Genomic DNA, 19,242 nt, shown 5'->3' with positions numbered 1-19,242 from the left:
CGTACTCCAAAATGCCTGCGAATGTAAATCAATAGCTCTTAGTTCTTCACAATTCATTATAACTCATTCACGTTCCTCATATTAAAATGAAGAAAATATTCCTATTTATTTTTTTTTCTTGCTGCTTCCTTTTTAAAATCAAGTTGTATAATATTCCAACAAGTTCTTGACCTATCTCATTAAATTCAGCTGAAATATTTCCCACGTTTCTTAAATTTCCACAGACACACACGCACAATAAACCATCAACAACCACTTTGCATGTCATTCACTCCAATTCTCTGCGCGTATACGCATTTAAACAAACAGTTCAACTCGATTACAACTCAATCTGATTCATTGAACTCCCACTTGGTTTGGTATTTCACACCACCCTTCTTCGTTATACTTATAGCTTTATGCATACACAGAGTGCATACACTCTTTCCTACATCCAAAACCCTCTCAATTAGTCATTCAATTTAACCACAATATAGGCTTTGCATCTCTCTCATTCCTTCCCCCATATCATCAATAAAAAATATAGGTATCGTGTTCATTTTAAATCTGTTGCCTTGCACTAGTTTTTCATTAAATCAATCTGTACAATCCAAACCAAATCAAACAAAACTTGCCACGGGAACGTGATTTGTGCAAAATGCCAACCATCATTTTTTTGTTAAAAATTGAAATTCCTGCCTTGAACTATTGTTCAATCGCTCTCCCTCTTTTTTTTATTTCCTCCTTTTACTTTCAAACAAAAAAAAAAAAAAAAAACAGAGAAATAATAAAGAGGTTTTGGGTCACCCACCCATCCAGTGACACCACCACCATCCATATCGAATAACGGAAATACAGTGCAATCTCACATTGCTGCGTTCATGTTCAGTTATAAAATTACGGAAACCAATGTGACAGCAGGTGGTCGGCCGCCAATTTTCCATTTGATATATTTCGTGCGCTTCAAGTGTCAGATGTCAAATGGTCACGTTCGCTGATAAACCCCTCAAGTTTTTCCATACTTGATTATATGAATCAGCGTTTAATTTGCATGAATTTAGGAACACTCTAATGGGATAAGTTAAGTGTTTGCAAAAAGTTCAATATTAATTTATTTGAATGCAATTTTTGACATTAGGACTGTTTGTGTGTGTCAAATGTCAGTTGAAAAATTGAAAGTGATAGGCCTATAGGGAGATGTGATGGTTTGATTTGGTGAGAATGGAAGGAAAATCATTAAATCAAACAGATTTTAATGGCAGCTATCAAAATCGAAAAAAATTTTCAAGTAGATGTTTATGGAAGACGGTAATGTATGTTCCCTCATAACTTACAAACTTCTTATCATAATTTGCCAAATGAGGTATCGTTGGAAGCGTCTTTCTCACCTTCACGTTATAGGCTTAGTAACGTCTCCTAATATGGCACCCTCTAGAGGAATAAGTTACAAATAAAACCAAATCTATTGAAGCCACTTTTTTCTTACTACAGGTTCGTGTCATTTTACAGAAAGGTAGAATTTTAAATCATTTTCTATCTTACATAAATTTGTAAAATTTTCAAGAAATAATTTTAAAGATTCCTTTTCATGAATGATACTGATTCTAATGAACTGGCCTTTAAAGAAATACATAATTCTATAAAATGTCAGGTTGTCCTTAAATACTACAGAAGAATTTTTCGGAATATCAAAGAAGTAAATTCCACGAATGACTTAAAGATTTTTTTTACCAGATATTTTCTATTGTTGGCAAATGTCATTCAACTCAAAATAGTTACTTTCGTCCTTGGAAGGATTTCAAACAGTGGTTTTTGTTTGTGTGTGGTCTTTGATGTGTTTTTATTTTTCTTGTTACTGTCATTCTCTATTTTACTTTACCTACATTTCAGCACGTACAACTCACATTTTGATGACGTTTTTATATATTTTCGTATATTTTTTTTTTGTTAAAAAAAGGGCCCCTTCGGCAACTGGTCCTTTTAAGTTTTAGGATTCACAGAGGATCTGATTCAACACAAAAAAATATAAAATACCAACGTAATTACATTGAACACAAATAATATATAACAAAATTCCCAGGGTAGATTTCATAAAAGAAAAAAAAAAATATAAACATAATTTAATACGTCTAACGAGGTTGGTTTCCATTTAATTAATTTGAGAACCCCTATTATTATTATTTTGGGAGATGTGTTGGATCATAATTAATGTATTGGAGGCGTAAAACAGGATGGTACGCGGTTAGATAGTTTTTTTTTTTTTACTTTATTTCTGGGTGAATGATTAATGTGACAATGATGTTTAGGGAAAACGATAATGAAGATAGGGGCGTTTCAATGTCCTTAAAGTTGTTTATTTAGAGTAATAAATTAACTGGGGAGAGTAGTTGTTATTTAATAAAAAGAGTTTGTTTTGTTCAATAAAATACTAAAGTCTTAAGTTATTAATAAATTTATTAAATTATTATTAATAAACAATGGAAAGGATCAACGAAATCAGTGTTCTTATCGAATTTTTGAAAAGCAAGTAAAAAAAAAAAAAACATTTAAAGACAGTAACATTGAGTCAAAATATCAGTTAAACCAATCATTTCAATGTCAAGGACTTTTTTGTAGAACGTTTAAACGTTTAAAGAATACATTTTGCTAATTTGATAATAATGACCTTCAGTGAACTAGAAAATTTTGAAAAGTAAAAAATGGATTTATATTTTTTTTTAACTTTGACCTTGAATATCTTTCAAATGTTTAGATTAAAGAAAAATGTTATTGAGACCTTTTTTGTGGAGCAATTTGTTTCCTACAAGAATATGTCTTGCGCGTTTGATTATTATTATTTTTCAATTTGTTACAAAATTAAGAACAAAGAACGAATTTTTAAAGATTTTCTCGATTTTGGACCTCAAATATCTGTTAAACTGTTAGATCAACAAAAAAAGTGTACAAAGCCTTTTTTGTAGAGCGTTCAATTTCCTACAAGAATATGTAAAGAAATTTGCTAAAAAATCGATTTATAAAAAAATGATTTTTTTTTTGTAGAAGATTGATGTAAAAATGGAAAATTGCGAAGCGGAGGACCTTACCATTAATATAAAGAGCTCATATTTGGTGAGTATATTCGAGAGATGTCTATGCCTAGCAATCGATTTTTCAGAGTATAAAATAAGAAAAAGAATTTCAATTATTTTTTTGACCCACCTTAATGTACAGTATCGAGAATATCGGACGAAATTCAAATTCCCGAAAACATTTTATTCTTTGATGTGTGTGCTGAAGTCTTTATAACCTCTCTTTCAAATAAAATTCTCTCGACCAAAATCCAATTAAATCATTGCAAAAACTTTGTTGAAAAAATGTATTCCTGCTTCCAGGAAACATTCTCGTTTTTAATTTTACACAAAGGCAAATGTTTTCATTTTTATTCGATATTTACTTTTTTAACTATCGTTAACTGCAAATTAAATTAACACGTCAACCAGTTTTCTGGATTTTCGGAAATAAAATCTCTCTTTGAATCAATACCAGGAGAGTTTGTTTTTATTTACAAGAAGATAAAAAATACTTGAAAAAAAGTGAACAAGTTTAAATTGAAATCAAGTCATTTCAATATCTTAATTGAAAGTATATTTTTCCTATGGTTTATGTAACTTGAATATGAATGCATTTTTATAGAGCAATACTAAATAAACATTTTTAAGAATTATAATTTTTAAGGATTGTAATTTTTAATGAGTAAAAAAACAATGAAATTAATTCTTGTACCTAACTAAAGTTGCAATCCTTATTCGAACGAGTACCCAAAAAAAACTTATTTTTGTGAGACTATGAGAATACATTTTCTTAAAATCCAAAATTGGAACGTTAAAAATTGAAATGCATTTGTTGTGTATTGAAAAATCTTTAGATTAAAACTTCGTGAGGCTAAAAAAAAAAACAAACAAGTAAAAGGAAAAGCATTGACTTATCCTATTTTCATCACCGAAATCCTCATTTTATACATTAAACTTAATTTAAGCCCGCACAACGATAATACGATAAAATTTTCAGCTTTAGCTTTTATTATTTTATTACCACCCTTTGATTTAATTATAATAATATAATAACTTTTTTTTTCAACCAGGTACACAATTATAAGAAAATGCCTCCAGGTCTTAAAACACATCCCTGCGTTCCATTTATAAACTTTTTTTCCATTGTTAACAAAAAAAAAAAATTCTTTAAGAAATACTGTGTTCGCACTTCTTTGTATTGTTTGTGCATGCATCGTCGTCATCGTTGTGGGTCTTGTTGATGTTTTTCACATTTTGAAACTTCCTTCAGGCTATAGGTATACTTCATATATCTCAGCACTTTGGTACTTTACCACTCGAATGGCAGGATGTTTATCTTCGTTATTCTGTTGCTTTCATTATGATTATCATTTCAGTTTTTTTTTTTTTTTTTTTTTTTTAAATTTCAAGCCACACTTTGTTTACACACTCATGACAACAAAACAGAAAAAAAAATCAAAAAAGTGCGGGTGTGAGAAATATCTATCTATCTACCTTCACTCTGCAATGAAGACATACTTGAAAACGGAAGACAAGTGAGGGATAATCTCAAGTGTTTGGTTCCTGTGTGCTGTTTTTTTTTTTTTTTATCCTGGAATACATTTTCATCATGATAAATGACAATTCTACACTCCGAATGACATTATTGGAATAAGTATGTCTGATTTCTTTGAAAAAATGTAGATTGCTCCCCAAGCTATTGACTACCTTGGTAAACCGAATTTTGAAATAAAATCATTTCAAAAATATTAACCACAACGCAAAAAATAACATAGTCCAATATAAACAGCTCATTTTCTCACTCAAACATTTTAGAATTGAGTGGAAACGATTCAAACTGTTTTATTGGATTTCAGAATGAGTGAATCCTTGAGTGAAACCAATCGAAAACGACATTAAATATTTTGATATTTTTTTCACTCAATCTTGTATTCGGTCACTCACTCAAAAATTTTTATAATTTCACTCTTGAGTAAATTGAACAAATTACTTTGAAGTTCTATTCTCCCTACAATAAAAAAAAATGTATTTTAAATATTAAAAAAAAGTCTCCCTACAATAAAAAAAAATGTATTTTAAATATTAAAAAAAAGTCACCTAATTTGTTAATTGTTAAAGAGTTCTATTCTCCCTCAATAACTCAATCCTAATTTCACTCAGTCACAAGTTCACGCGTATATATAAGGTGATCGATTGAATGTTCAGAGGACTACGGGAGTGTTCAAGAGCATTTTGAGTCTTTTTTATTAGAATTACTCTTCGGGCAATAGAAGAGACATTTTCTTCTCAATTCTAAGTCAGAATCCACTCCAAGTCATCAACACAAACATACTCAAATGTCAAAAGTAACATTTCGTGGTGCGAAATGGGAAATGATTTGATTATTTGATTATTTACCAAAACAGATAAAAAATGTATGAATTGAGTGGAAGCAATTCAGTTGGATTTTAGCATTAGTCAACCTCCGAGTGAAAACAATTGAAAACGACATAAATAACACAAAACGACATTTTTCAATGCTCGCTGTCGAACTCACTCAAATCCATTGGACAATATTTTCTCACTCAAACTACCTCACTCACTTTCTTATTTACTCTTGAATTCACTAAGTAGCTCAATCAATCACTCAATTATTAACTTCTCTCTAACTCTAGAATTCACTAAGTAGCTCAATCACTCACTCAACTATTAACTTCCGTCTAACTTCTCAAATTTAAAATAGTTTATAAAAAAAGAAAAAGTGTTAAAATTTTATGAATCAGAGTGTTATCTGCGTATTTTAAACGCAACGAATGCAATTGAAGATCCAGGAGCACGCGCAATGTTTATAAATCAGATGAGTCATTAAGAACAAAACTCACAAAAAGGATAAAACAAAAAAAAATATTTTATAAACAAAAAAGGGTTGTTTTTTTTTCTGCTTTGACAGATAAAAAAGGGTTGACAATGTTAACACTGAGATTTAATACAACCAGATGATGACTTTTTTTGGTTTTTGAATTCACAGTGAAAATCCCCCATAATAGGTTTCTATGAATTTTTAAATAATTCTTTTGCAAAAGGGTTCCGTATTTTCTTTTGTGCTTAATTTTGATGAAAATACATATATTTTTTGAATGGAAAATTAGAAAATGAGTCCCATTTATGGGATAACACCCGTGATTTGAATGAAAAAGCTTGAAAGACTTTCTTTTCAGATTCACAAACAATCTGAGATGAATCACCGAATGGCATGTGTACCAAGCTATGAGTAATGAATTTGGTTTTCGTTTTATAAATATGCACGGCATCTTTAAAATGTCGTGATGGAATTCTTCTTAAATTTTATTCTCCTCTCCATCATCACAGGCAATTTGGAAAGAAAAACTTTCAAAAAAAAAAAAAAAATCTATTGCATGTTTGAGATTATGGAATGCAATAGTTTTTAGAGGTCAACCCATCGTCATCTTTAAATCCAATGAAAATAGATGATGCATAAATAAAAACCAACCTACTTTGGGCAATGATGTGTTTTTATTGAAATGCAAACGTGCCTTTAATTATATGTTATATCGTTTAGTTCTTATACTTTGATATACCTGCAATTAAATGAATCCAATCATTTTGGAAATAAAATTGGCTTAAGGGAAAATAAAATTCAGTTTGAAAATTGAATTTATGACGCAAAATCATGTTTTAGATGTTTTAACAGCAAGCAGCTTTGGGGCAAGTTTGCTTGCGACGGAAATGCAATTAATTTTCAAAGTTTAGCAATAAAATCTATGCTCTTATACTTCATGTTATGTTACGACGCATTTATGGTTACGTATCACTAAATTATGTGCAAACACATTTATGTGATTGTTGTAAATTCATTTTAATTATAAATGCATGTGATTAGGTATTTTTTTTTTTCAAAAGAAATTTTATCAATGTTATAAACAGGTATTTCTGGAGGCAATTTTGTGGTAAGTTTATTAGACTACTTAATCGGGTTATTATCATGCTTAGGAGACTGTTTTTTTTTATTTTTTCATTCCAAATTGTCACTGGTTAATGTCATGATATAATTCATATCAAGTATTTAGTTATTCTTTCGACACAAATTTTTAATTACTCGTTTAATTTGTTTATTAAAAATTATGTATGGATGTTAACAACCTCTTGCACTTTTTATGATATATCAAAGTAAACTGTCAGCCAAAGATTATTATTTTTCAATGTTTAGAACAAATATTTTTATTGAAATTATTTTTTTGAAAATTAAAATACATATTATCTTTTAAAATGAAAAGAAAACTCCGGATATAAATTTTGAATTAAATTGGTTCCGCCTGGGTTGGGGTCGAAATTCTGTATGTACCAAAATTCGGATTCCAAAATTCGTTATTTAAAAATCCTGTATTTCAAAATTCTGTAAATAGTGGAGTAACTAAAGCTCAAAAATTGGCAATATTAGGGAACCCGGCCGAACAGCTTAGATTTTGATGATCTTTTTTTTCAAACGTCGGTAATTAGAAATACTTTAAAGTCTACAGATTAAAAATTGCCGGTGTTGCCGTTTTGATTTTTTAAATTTAATTGAAGATTTTTGTGAACAAAAACAAATTTTTTTCAAAAATTTTTCTTAAATTTCATAAATTAACTGATGCCAAAAGATTGTCTAGGAAATTCAAGTAAAAAAATATATGGGAGTGAGGGACAATCTTCCATAGTTCAAGCAATAGATGCAATTTTCTTATTAATTGACTTCAAAAACAAAAAAAAAAATATTTGAACACAACGGCAACACCTACAATATTCAAATATACATTTTTTAAAAGCTAGAAGCTTAGTAATATATGTAAAATTAAAATTAAGTTAATTGAATGAACGGCTTTTGAAAGAATGGTAATTGAACTCAGATTTTTGAAACAAAAAAATTATTGAAAAAATTTTAACATGTCGTTTTTTAAACTTGGTCGTAATATAAAATGCATTTATTTTCAAATTTTTTTGGCCGCATTTATTATGATTTCAAATTATAAAAGGAAATGTCAATATGTATTAAGGTTTATGAAAAAAATTAAAAAGTATTTCATTTTCGAAGAACTTTTTTTAATAAAAGTTTTGAAAAAAAATGTAACTTATTTTTTTTTTAAAGTTCAACATCTAAACATAAAATTATTTTTTATTCATTTAATAACCCTTACTGTTGAAAGTTAAATAGCAAAAATTTAAAGTTCCTATTTACCACAGTCTCTGAGAAAATTAATTATTTCAATGCAAAAATTCAGTTTTAATAAAAAAAAAAACCATTGAAATTGAAGTAATTTTTCATTTTTTTTCAAAAGTGTGATATATTTTACCTTTTTTGCTTCGAAATTCAACTGATAATATTTATGGCCAAACATTTTTTTTAAATAAATTCATATTTTATTAGAAAAAGTTTGGAAAAAAGTCATTTTAAATTTATCTAATAACATTTTTTTTTTTTAATTTTGAGTTTGAGGACCATTTTTTCAAAAAGTCTTGATCAAATTTAGTGGATTTAAATTCAAGAGATAAGAATGAGCTTCTGGCTTTTTAAAAATGTATCTTAAAATATTGTAGGTGTTGCCGTTGTTTTCAAAATATTTTTTTTGTGATTGAGGTCAGAATGTTAGAAAATTGCATTTATCGCTTGAACGATGGAAGATTGTCCCTTACTGCCTTTTATATATTTTCCTTAAATTACCTAGAGAATCTTTTGCTATCATTTGTTTTATGAAATTTAAGCAAAAAAAATTAATTTTAATTTTAAAAAATAATACGGCAACACCGGCAATTCTTAATCTATAGACTTTAAAGTATTTTTAATTACCTACGTTTGAAAAAAAAATCGTCAAAATCAGAGCTGTTCGGCCGGGTTCCCTAATAATTTGCTTTTTCAAAATTCAAAATTAAAATTCTTTTAATTCAAAATTCTATATTCTAAAATTCTGTAAATACAAAATTCTGGATTTCAAATTTCTGTATTCTAAAATTCTGTAAATCGTCGGTCTCATAAGAAAACCTCGTAACTCCACTTTTTTTTTCAAAAATGACTTTTGAATGCCATTCTTTAGAAAATATGTCAGCGGAGCAACCCAGAAAATTTGGGGTCATTCCGAAAACTCTAAATAGACTTAAATTCAAATTTTGCACAGCGCGTTTCTTCCCAACTACTCTGTTGTTTGTTTACTCTTTCGCCTTCTCCTGTAAAATTTTGATTTTGGGAGTTACAAGGTTTTCTCATGAGACCGACGAAATGATAAAAGAAAAATTGTTTTGGATATTGAAAAAAAGTGAGCACTTTTTTTCATTATCAAAACAATTTTTCTTTTATCATTAACAGAATTTTGGAGTACAGATTTTGGTATTTTCTTTGCAAAAAATGCTTTGAAGTAAAGTGCCTCCCCAAATAATTTGTATATGGCTTACAGCTATTGAATTGAATTTGAATGACACACCTTGAATACCAAAATACTAGTAATATTTAGCCAAGAATCTGCATACATATTCACTAGTCTGAAACGAAACTTAAATATTTATGTAGAACATAAACTCTTATTCCCTAATTTTTTCTCTGAGTAAACTGTCACAAAGGGTTTTATGTAGAACATAAATTCTTAAGTTTCGTTTCACCAAACGGCTCATATACACTATTATTCTTAATTTGTTAATTGAATACAAATTGTTCAAAAGGCGAGACAAAAATGTATGGGATTGGAATTTACAATATTCCAAAAAGTAGAAAAATGGATTTCCAGAATTTTGAAAATAGAATTTTGGATTTACAGAATTTTGAAATACAGAATTTTGAAATACAGAATAATAGAAAAGCAGAATAATGGAAAACAGAATTATGTTCATACAGAATTTTTTTTATTGAAATACCGAATTTTGGTCATACAGAATTTTGGAATACAGAATAACGACCCGTTCCCGTTCCGCCTTTAACGAAGGTTAATCAATAATAATAATATAAATGTTTACAAAAAAAAAAACAGCACCACCATATTTTTATTTCTTATCCGAAGTTTTGAGAAAAATGAAAAACGTCATTTCGTTAAGAAATATCAAGTAAACAAACAAAAGTTTCCAGTTCAGAACCATTTTTCTGGTCATTAAAATTAAATTCCAAAAAGCTTCTGAAAAATTTGCAAATAAAAAACGCATCGTTGAATTCTCTCCAAAATAAGGTTAGTGTAACTACAATTTCACTCACATGGACTTATTTCCCACTCAAAAGGTTCATAGTTCTTTATTTCGATGAATGATTGGATCTTTGCTAACTCTTTAATGTTTTTGAAAAATAATTTAAAACCTCTTTGAATAGAACCCGAAGAACAATTTTCGGAAAAGTGTTGCAAATGTTCTGTAATATTCTGACACCATGGATACCATTTTTGTAGTTGTTTGTATTCATGCCTGATTTAAAGAACTGAAAATGTAATCGTTTGCTTTTTTCTGTTTCCTCGAAATACAATCTTAAAACTTTCATTTATAACATCGACTGTTATCCATGGAAACAATTTAAAAATGTCTATCTTATGATAGTATCTCTGGTTTCGAAAGTAAAAAATTCATTTTTCTAATCTAAAAAATCAGGATAAATTTTTTACTCGGTATTCACCCTTCAAACGTGTCAAGTTGTACCAGTATTTAGATGGAAAAATGAATTGAAAAAAGCAGAAGAAGTTGTTTTCAATTAAGATATTTACATAAATGATTTCTTTTCAATTTAAACTTTTTATTTTTGTTTGTTTATTTGTTTTGTTGTCAATAAAAACGCTAACTCATGGTATTGCTTCAAGGAAAAAATAAATTACACTTCAATTCAGTTTTACATCTATAGAGAGTGTAAAAAATAGTTGATTCGAAAATAAAAAAAAAGGAATTTCTTTGAAAAAACTCTGTTAGAAATCCAACAAAGTACAAAAATTTCCTAAAAGTCTAATTCCATTAGTGAAAATTCAACTACAAAATATTTTTTACATTGTTTTTGTTTTATGCTTTTTTTCGTTTCAAAATGACAACACCAGGAACAAGTCCATTGCAATAACAGTCTAGAGATTTATAATACACAACAAACTAATATATTTAAGCACCTGAAAGGTAAATTTGTCCGTAAATTTATCCTAACATGTCCTAAAGGAGTCTCTAATGTACCTTAAATTAAGAATGAATATTGAGAAATAATTAAATGCCCTACGAACACAAACGGAACAAATGTACAAAAAACATAAGTCACGTTGATACTACTTCTCCACCACAAAATGTTGCATCCTTTTGAAAGGACTTTACGGACTTTACCTACAACAGTCTACAGACCATAGTCTGTTGAACTTTTTTTTTGTAAATGATTAAGTAGAGTACTACGACGGTACTCTCCTCAAAGTCGAGACGATTTCTGTGATTTATGTCGCTAGAATTAAAGGCAGCAAAATTTATAAGACTTTCAAGGTAAAGTTTCTTCAAAAAAAAAAAAAAAAAGTGGATGGTAAATTTATTTCCAAGGGTTCACTTGTGAAATAGCTAGAAGGGAAAAAAAAAGTTTCTTGTAAAATCTTAAGCACGAAAAGTGCTTAAGGGAAAACGAAGCATAATTTAGGTTATTTTACGTTCGTTTAATGTGGAAAGAAGGGTTTTGAAGAAATGATGTAGTAGGTACAGTGCAATAAGTTAATTGAGGAGTGAGATTGGACTAATTAATCAAAGTTCGTTAATTCTGTTGCAATGGATAAAGTAATATTAGCTTCATTAATGGATCGTAAATATTGAAAATTGTGGAAGAAATTCGAAAAAGGTAAAGATTAGATAACAAATTAAAATTTATAATTCATCTTTGCGCTTAAAGTTATGAAAAGATTTCTTACAACACAATTTACAACTATAGCCATTTCGAAATCTAAAACTTCTTTATAAATCAAGTTAATGCCAGATTAAAACATTTTCATTCTTCCTCACATAATATTTTCTCATAAATTTCAATATAATTGCCCTTGACCAATTGAATGTCTAGGGCATTTTCAATGCTCTTTGTTGTTATCAACACGGCGGTGAAGCTATTCAATTTAAAATCAATAACAATAACAATAAACTGCAAGCTCTTTGTTCAATAATTGAGTATACAGATTATGTCTAAGCACGATCATCTCAGGCTTCAGAAATGATAACACATACTACAACTTGTTACGTAATCTTAAAGGTCCATTTTTATGATTATACGTAATCAACAAATGAATATTTGAGATGAAAATTTACTGCAATATTAAATTTTACGATAAGAAAATAATCATTGTTGGAGGATAGTGTGCGGCGTAAAGTAGAGTAGTTACAAAGAAAAACGATAGAAATTTTAATGTCAGGGTGATTTTGAAAGAAATTGTCGTTGAAGAACACGCAAATGTTTTTTTTCTGTTAATGTAACAAGTATATACATTTTATATACTCTTTTCTTTGCATTTTAAATAATAAATATTTGTGAAGATATGCTTTTATTTACTTTACTATACCTCAAATTACTTTATTATTGTCAGCGAATTTGAATCAAACATCTTTCTTTATTTGTCTTTGACGGTATTACGAATTAAGAAATTACATTTTAATAATACTTTCGGAATACGGATAAGAATGCATACTAATTTCATTATTTATGGGCGCAACCTACGGAACGTACTTTTCTAGATATAAATGGAATGATTTTCTGAAACCGTAAATGGTCAACCTACCCGTAATTGTTGAAGGTTCATAAGGGACTTGATTGTGCAAATAAGAGTTTCAGAAGTCAGTTCTTGAATTTTTCGACTTTGTTAACTTGCATTTCTATTTTTTTTTTTTTTGATTAAGTAAGTGTGAACAATGCAAAGCGAAGTGTAAAATCTTATTAGAATTGTGTATGCTCTTTTTTTGCGTGAAAAAAATTGTGATTTTCATTCATTATTTCATATTTAAAACTCTCAACTTTGATATTTCTGTTTATATTTTTGTTGGTACCTACTCTTGAAATTTTGACAAGTCTTGGAACATTTCAGTTTAATAAAAAAAAATAAACAAAAAGTCTCTTAGTTTATCAGACTAGTAACAAAATATAAACAAGAAAGACAAAAGCAAACTTATCAAATATCTTCAAAATGAAAGAACATCAACAAAAAATATTTAATAACAATAAAACTTTTAAAAACAAGTGTCAACTTTTTCTTGGGTTTAGTGTTATTATAAACATCACTCAACTCATGAAAAACTTTCCTATGTAGATTCAAGAAACCTCGCAACTTCAAATAAAGAATAAACTCTTTACTTTTTTCTTCTGTGTCTAACAATTTTGTTTTTTTGTTTGTTTGTTTACTTCAACTTCACTAACAATAAAAACTAACGCCGCTGAAAAAAAATTTACTCATTTTGTTAAACAAATAATAAAAACTTATGTGCATTATGCCGCTGAAATAGAAGAACGAAAGTCTTGTTACTTGAGAAGTTAACATGAACACCTTCACTGTTTTTTTTTTTTTTTGTATAAACAAACAGATCTTGTTAAAAATCTTGTTTGTGTCACAAAACAATATGACCAAAATGAAAAATGTAAACAGTACTTAAAAATTTTTGTTTACCTTTTTTTAATGTTGTATATATTTTTTGGGTTGACTGTAATAAAGAATTGAAACAAAAAAAAAACTATTTAGGAAATTTCTTCCCCCTTTTTTCTTTCTCTTGCTTGACTCATTATTCTCGATGCTTACATAAAATACAAGAAGTCTATTTCACTTGGAAAGTTATTAAAGATATCTACTTGGGTGCCTAAATTACACCGTAAGTTTCCTCCCATTTTTGTCTACAATTGAACGGTTTTGTCGGTCTTGTTGGATTATAAATGAACCAAGAAGCCAACAACACGGTTCAGTTATTAGAGTTGCATGTTGAAATAAATCTAAAAGGAACAAGAATATTAATAACGATAGTAGGTAGGAATGAACTTGTTTGTTCGGTTCCTGTATAAGAACAGTGTTGTTATGTCGAAACAGGAGGCGTAGAAATTTGTTTAATGGTGATTTTTTCGTACAATACAAAAAGTCATACAAACATATCATCATAACAAAGCATCATCAAGCTATAATTCTGCCAATTCTTCCTCAGGATTGAGTTAACTAAAATCAAGAAAAGAAGAGGTCTTAAAAGCGAACCTTGCGGAACGTCAATACTGCAACCAATTGCTATTTATTTGAATAAAAGAAATAAAAGCGTTGATCGCTTTGGCTGCTCAGCTTTTTAGTGACCAAATATTTAACATTAGGTTTCGCGTAAAAATGGTCGATATGGCAGTCAAAGGCTTATAGAAAATAACGCATTATTTAATTTTGTCAAAAGAAAACATTGTTTTGTTCAGCTGTCTTGTTTGAAAATTAAATTTTAGAATCTTTCATGTGAATCAAAACAGAATACAATCGTATAACATCCCTGTTTTTGAATATTAACAACTATGTCAGATGGTAGTTTTCTACCTTAAAGGTATTGAAATGCATGACAAAAAGATTTACAAATTTTTTGATCGACCATAATATCATACACATTACGTCTTCATCTTCCTTATAGTTAGGAGATTGATGATAGATATTTTACATAAAAGTATCTCTTTACCTCACTCACAACACAAAACCAAATTCAATGAAAAGAAAATTCAGTTTCTATTGAGAAAAGAGTATAATATCGAGGAAGAATAAAAAAAGAAGGAGTAAAAGTCTTCCGGTGTTTTGTATAGATATATTCCAACTTAATGAAACCCTTGCGTTGTCGTTTGTTGCTTTTTGAATCAATATTTGATGGATTCACAATTTCGCAATAGAAAAAAAAATGAATAAACCTTTTTTTTGGGTTAAAGTTGACTATAAAGGTTGTCTTGTGTCGAAGTTTGAAGAACAGAAGTAAATATTTGACAGACAACAACAAAAAAAAAACACAATTTATATCGTTTGTATTTGAAGGATATGTTTGATATTCCGATGGGATAATATTTCTTCATTTTCCAAGAGACAGGAAGTAAAGAAAAGGAATATACCTTTACAAAAGAAATGTTTGTAGGTAGGTATATAGGTAGTATAGGTATTGAAGGAGTATCAAGAATTTTACATTGATGAAAAAATTAATGAAAGATCAATACCCCAGGAATCATTTTGGGGTTCATTGAACGAAATGAGTTTTTAATAAAAAATAAAGCAAAGAATTTTTTTGGTACTTAAAATTTAAATTAATTTCGATAGACGAATTTAAAAAAGGAGTTTTTAGTTTTAAATTTGTCTTCAGAAAATAAGGCTTTAACGATTTTAAGAATGTTAAGATTAAGAGTTTATTTCTTTTAGTGAGTTAATACTTAAGTATTTTGGCTTGAGTTAACCGGCTTACACGAACACTTTCAGTTTATATATATTTAAACGGGTTGAGTTTGTTTTGACAATAAGCACACGGATTAAAAAAGGATGATGCCCATCTTAAATCTCACCCCTTAAAAAAACACGATTTCCGCTTAAAATAAGTGGAATCCGCTTAAATTCTATAAAATTTAAGGTAAATTTCATTTCATTTTAATAAGAATTTTCATCTTAAAAATTCAACTAAAAATAAATAAAAATAAAACGATTCCATACGTCTTAATATTTAATGAATTTTTTGAGAAAAAAATCACTAAATTGTCAAAAAATTCCTCAAAATTATTACTGGTAGTAAATAATAGCGTTTGAGTAGAATTAAAAGCAATATAAACAATGTTTTTGGATAAAAAATAACTTCAAACCGCTTGAAAAAAAACTTCCGAAAAAAATTTGGTTCGAAGTCGTACAAATAAATCGAAAAACTAATGATGTCAATCGATTCCTTAGGGCAAACAGTCAATGGTGCAAACGTCTAAAATTTCAAATGTGCAAGTTATTATTAATAGACTCTTAGTTTTTGTTTTGCAAATACAAATTTTTGTGTTCCTACAATTGTTTCGTTTAAATAGGGTTCGCTTTTAAAATATCTTATTTTTAAAATATGGCGACCCTATGTTTTCTTTTTTATTATTTACTGATTCAACATTAGAAACTAAGTTAATCTCTACAATTCTATGGACTCACTGTCTTTTGAGAGTTAAAAAGCAGACAAACAAATAGTTCGCAAATTGAAATTTCGCAGCTTTAAGTTTTATGAATGTTCTTTTGCGAATTTTAATATTTTGTGTTTTGTATCTGTATATGTACCTACCTAGCAGCTAACTTAATTTTAATTCTAAAATTCGCAATGAAACGTCAAATTTTTATTAAATTTTTTATTACTTTGCAAAGTTTGCGAAACGACGATCTTAACTGTTTATTTGTATGCGAAGTAGTTTATTTTATTTACTACAAATCACCTTATAAGACTTTTCTTGTAATGTTCACTATATTAAACACAATACGAACTTTTGCAAAAGTACATTTATGAGACATTGAATTTTTTTATCAAAAATTAAAACTGAAAATAAGGTTTTAATCTTTGATCAAACTCACCCACATTTTTGTCATTAAATAATTTTTAAGATTAGAAGTTCCACTTACCTAAAAAGAGAAGAAAGAAAGAAAAAATTATTATAGTTATGTATTTTGTTTTTTGTATTTCTTAAAACTTAAATGCAAATGAGAATGAAATGAGATAAAATCTTCTTTTGAAAATTGAAAAATGCTTAAAATTAATTTTTAAGAATTTATTTTTTCGTTGTTTTTTCATTCTTCAACTTCTTTCAAACCATCATTAATCATTGTTCTTCTTTTGAATGCAATTTGTGTAACTCAATCCAGTTTAAAATTAAATGAACAGAAAAATAAAAATAATTTTGTTTTTTTCTTTTTTATCAAACACGAGAATCATTATTCACAAAAGCATAGTAGTAAATAAGTAAGTAAGAAACCAAAATGCAACAGTAGCAATAGAAGTTTATAGTGTAAGATGCAGATAACAAAGAAGAACTTTTTTTTTCATAAACAAGAAGACGAGATTTTTCTTAGAATTTTTTATTTTGTGTTTTTTTTTTTGTTTGGGAGGAGTAGATAGATATTCGTTGAATGAAAAATGAGAAAGAATTTTATGAATAATTTGATGTATAATCTCAAAGATTATCCAATCCAATAGAAAAGGATGAATGAATCAAGTCCAGTCAGCAATTCAGTGGAAATGGTAATTTTATCGATGCATGATGGGAATAAATAATAAACTTACGAAAATGTGTTCAAAACAAAAATAATAGGGAACAATGTTTTAAGCTTTTATTCGTTTTAGAAGAGTGGATCAGAATTTTTGTGCGTATTTTTGAAAAATACAAAAATATTTCATAATTATGGAAATATTTGGGCCTGCCAGAAAACCATTCTAAGGCACTCACCAAACAGTGGCAGTTTCTGTTAGTTCTTTTACAGCCTAAATCTTTTTGGGTAACACAGGCATATGTGTCAAAGCTCACAAGAATTAATGCTTGAAGGTCAGAAATTACTGTAAGTTGTATCACCTGAAGATTAGTCTTTAAATAATTAATCTTTGATGATGGGTGCTTCAATAAGGTTAATCTTTCAGAAAAGGTTTTTTGGACTCCTACATTCGTAACTGGTAAGATTCTCAAAGGCTATTATTTTTCCGACATCGATTCAATTAAGGATCAGGGTTCAGGGAAGAGAGAGATAAAGAGATCTAATTGCGATAGATTTTACAAAATACAATACAAACAATTATTTGTGTTTTAATTTTTTGTAGAATTTCTATAAGTGATTTATTTCACACTCATGCAAAGAACCATTAAAAGCACTCAATTTTTTTATGATTTTTTAATTTTTATTTTCTCTTCCATTAGTTTCTGGGTCAAAAGAAAATTTGTGTATGAGAAAATCTCTGAAATCACTGCAACCATAGTAATTTGCATAACAAGCTGTTTCCTCATCTCGTTTGGAATTCTACTTATTTCGTTTTTATTGTTTTTTCCCTCTTTTCATTGGCAAAACCATATCTGGGTTAATCTTTATTGAAGACTAATTACACGAGCAATCAACAAGTTTTTTGCGTTCTCATAAAATAATGATTGACATTGCTACCAATCAATAAATTTTCGTTTATTCAAATTCACATTTCCATCTTTAGATAGATCAGAATTCTAAGGAAGGAATCATTTCGTAAATTCAAAAAAATTGGTCAGAACAAAAACAAACCACCACAAAATCGAATGTTTGTTTTGCTGATTCACCCATCAGCAGAACAAATTTTATAATACATAACGAAACGCATTTCAATTTTCAATCCAATTTGCGAACAGCCACAATCAATTCCACGAAGTTTCAATTTATTGTTATGACTGCAGTGTTAAAATGTCAACAAATAATTGCTGCTGGTTATTATGCTTTATATGGTGACAAATCGTCGACAATTCTCCAATTGCTCGTGATACTTTGTTGTTGTTGATGAAGTAAGCCTTTCAATAAACTACTTAAGGTACATGGAACGTCATCATCATCTTCCTACGACAGAAACAAAAATCGGACCGGAATCTCAGCTGATTCAGCTTTTCTTCAAGTCTCATGACAAGTTAATTGACAGCCATACTAATACACAACAGCTGAACTGTTTGTCTGTGTATGGAAGAAGAACGAGAATCAAAATAAAAACCAACCAACACAGATGGTTGAAAAGTTGGAGCAGTTTTGTTGTGAGATTAAAGTTGGGATTACAAGACTTAAGGTACACACTCGAAGTAGTTGTTTTTTTTTTTAATCACAAGTTTGTCGGTTTGTTCAAGTTAATTGAAGAAATTACTGCACATCTACTCGTGTGCGTATATTTATTTTGTTTATCTAAAAAATTGAAGCACAGTGGGGTCTTTTTTATGGAAAAGTCGGAAAAATTCAAAGAAAAAAATTTTGAAGCATCAAACTCAATCTAACTCGATTTGAATTCCAAAACAACTGCTTTAAAACATTGCATTTTTAGTCATAATAGAAAAGACGGTTTCAATTTTTTTTATGTATTTGAGCATGTATGTTCCGTCATAAAGTCTAAATTACTTATCGTAATTTAACCAATGAGGTATTTTTAGAAGCGTCTTAAGTGTCCGCTGGTTATAAGCTATTTACCCTACCCTAATATTACGCCTTGAAGAGCCTATGTACACAAAAAACATTTTTAAGTCCAAGTCTTTTGACTCTGATGCCGCCATATTTTAGAATTTTACATAGCCTATAACCTG

General features: G+C 28.6%; 2 protein-coding genes across 3 annotated transcripts in view; both read right to left on the bottom strand.

Moving 5' to 3' along the window:
• The window catches only part of LOC129910712 (mucin-5AC), a 343,104-nt gene that overhangs the window by 69,687 nt on the left and 254,175 nt on the right, over positions 1-19,242 (bottom strand). The gene's annotated exons all lie outside the window — the stretch shown is intronic.
• The window catches only part of LOC129910713 (uncharacterized), a 61,107-nt gene that overhangs the window by 21,746 nt on the left and 20,119 nt on the right, over positions 1-19,242 (bottom strand). The window contains exon 2 of one of the 2 annotated variants that reach the window (XM_055988202.1): positions 16,046-16,576. The exons of the other annotated variant lie outside the window; for it this stretch is intronic. Within the exon in view, the coding sequence (XP_055844177.1) occupies positions 16,573-16,576 (4 nt within the window). The 3' untranslated portion in view covers positions 16,046-16,572. Of the gene's footprint in view, positions 1-16,045; positions 16,577-19,242 lie in introns of those variants that run through there. 2 annotated transcript variants of the gene reach the window in all.

The sequence above is a fragment of the Episyrphus balteatus genome, chromosome 2, assembly GCF_945859705.1.
Source record: "Episyrphus balteatus chromosome 2, idEpiBalt1.1, whole genome shotgun sequence".
Lineage (NCBI taxonomy): Eukaryota > Metazoa > Arthropoda > Insecta > Diptera > Syrphidae > Episyrphus > Episyrphus balteatus.
The sequence above is the reverse complement of the archived record's forward strand: the minus strand, read 5'-3'. Positions and strand labels throughout refer to the sequence as shown.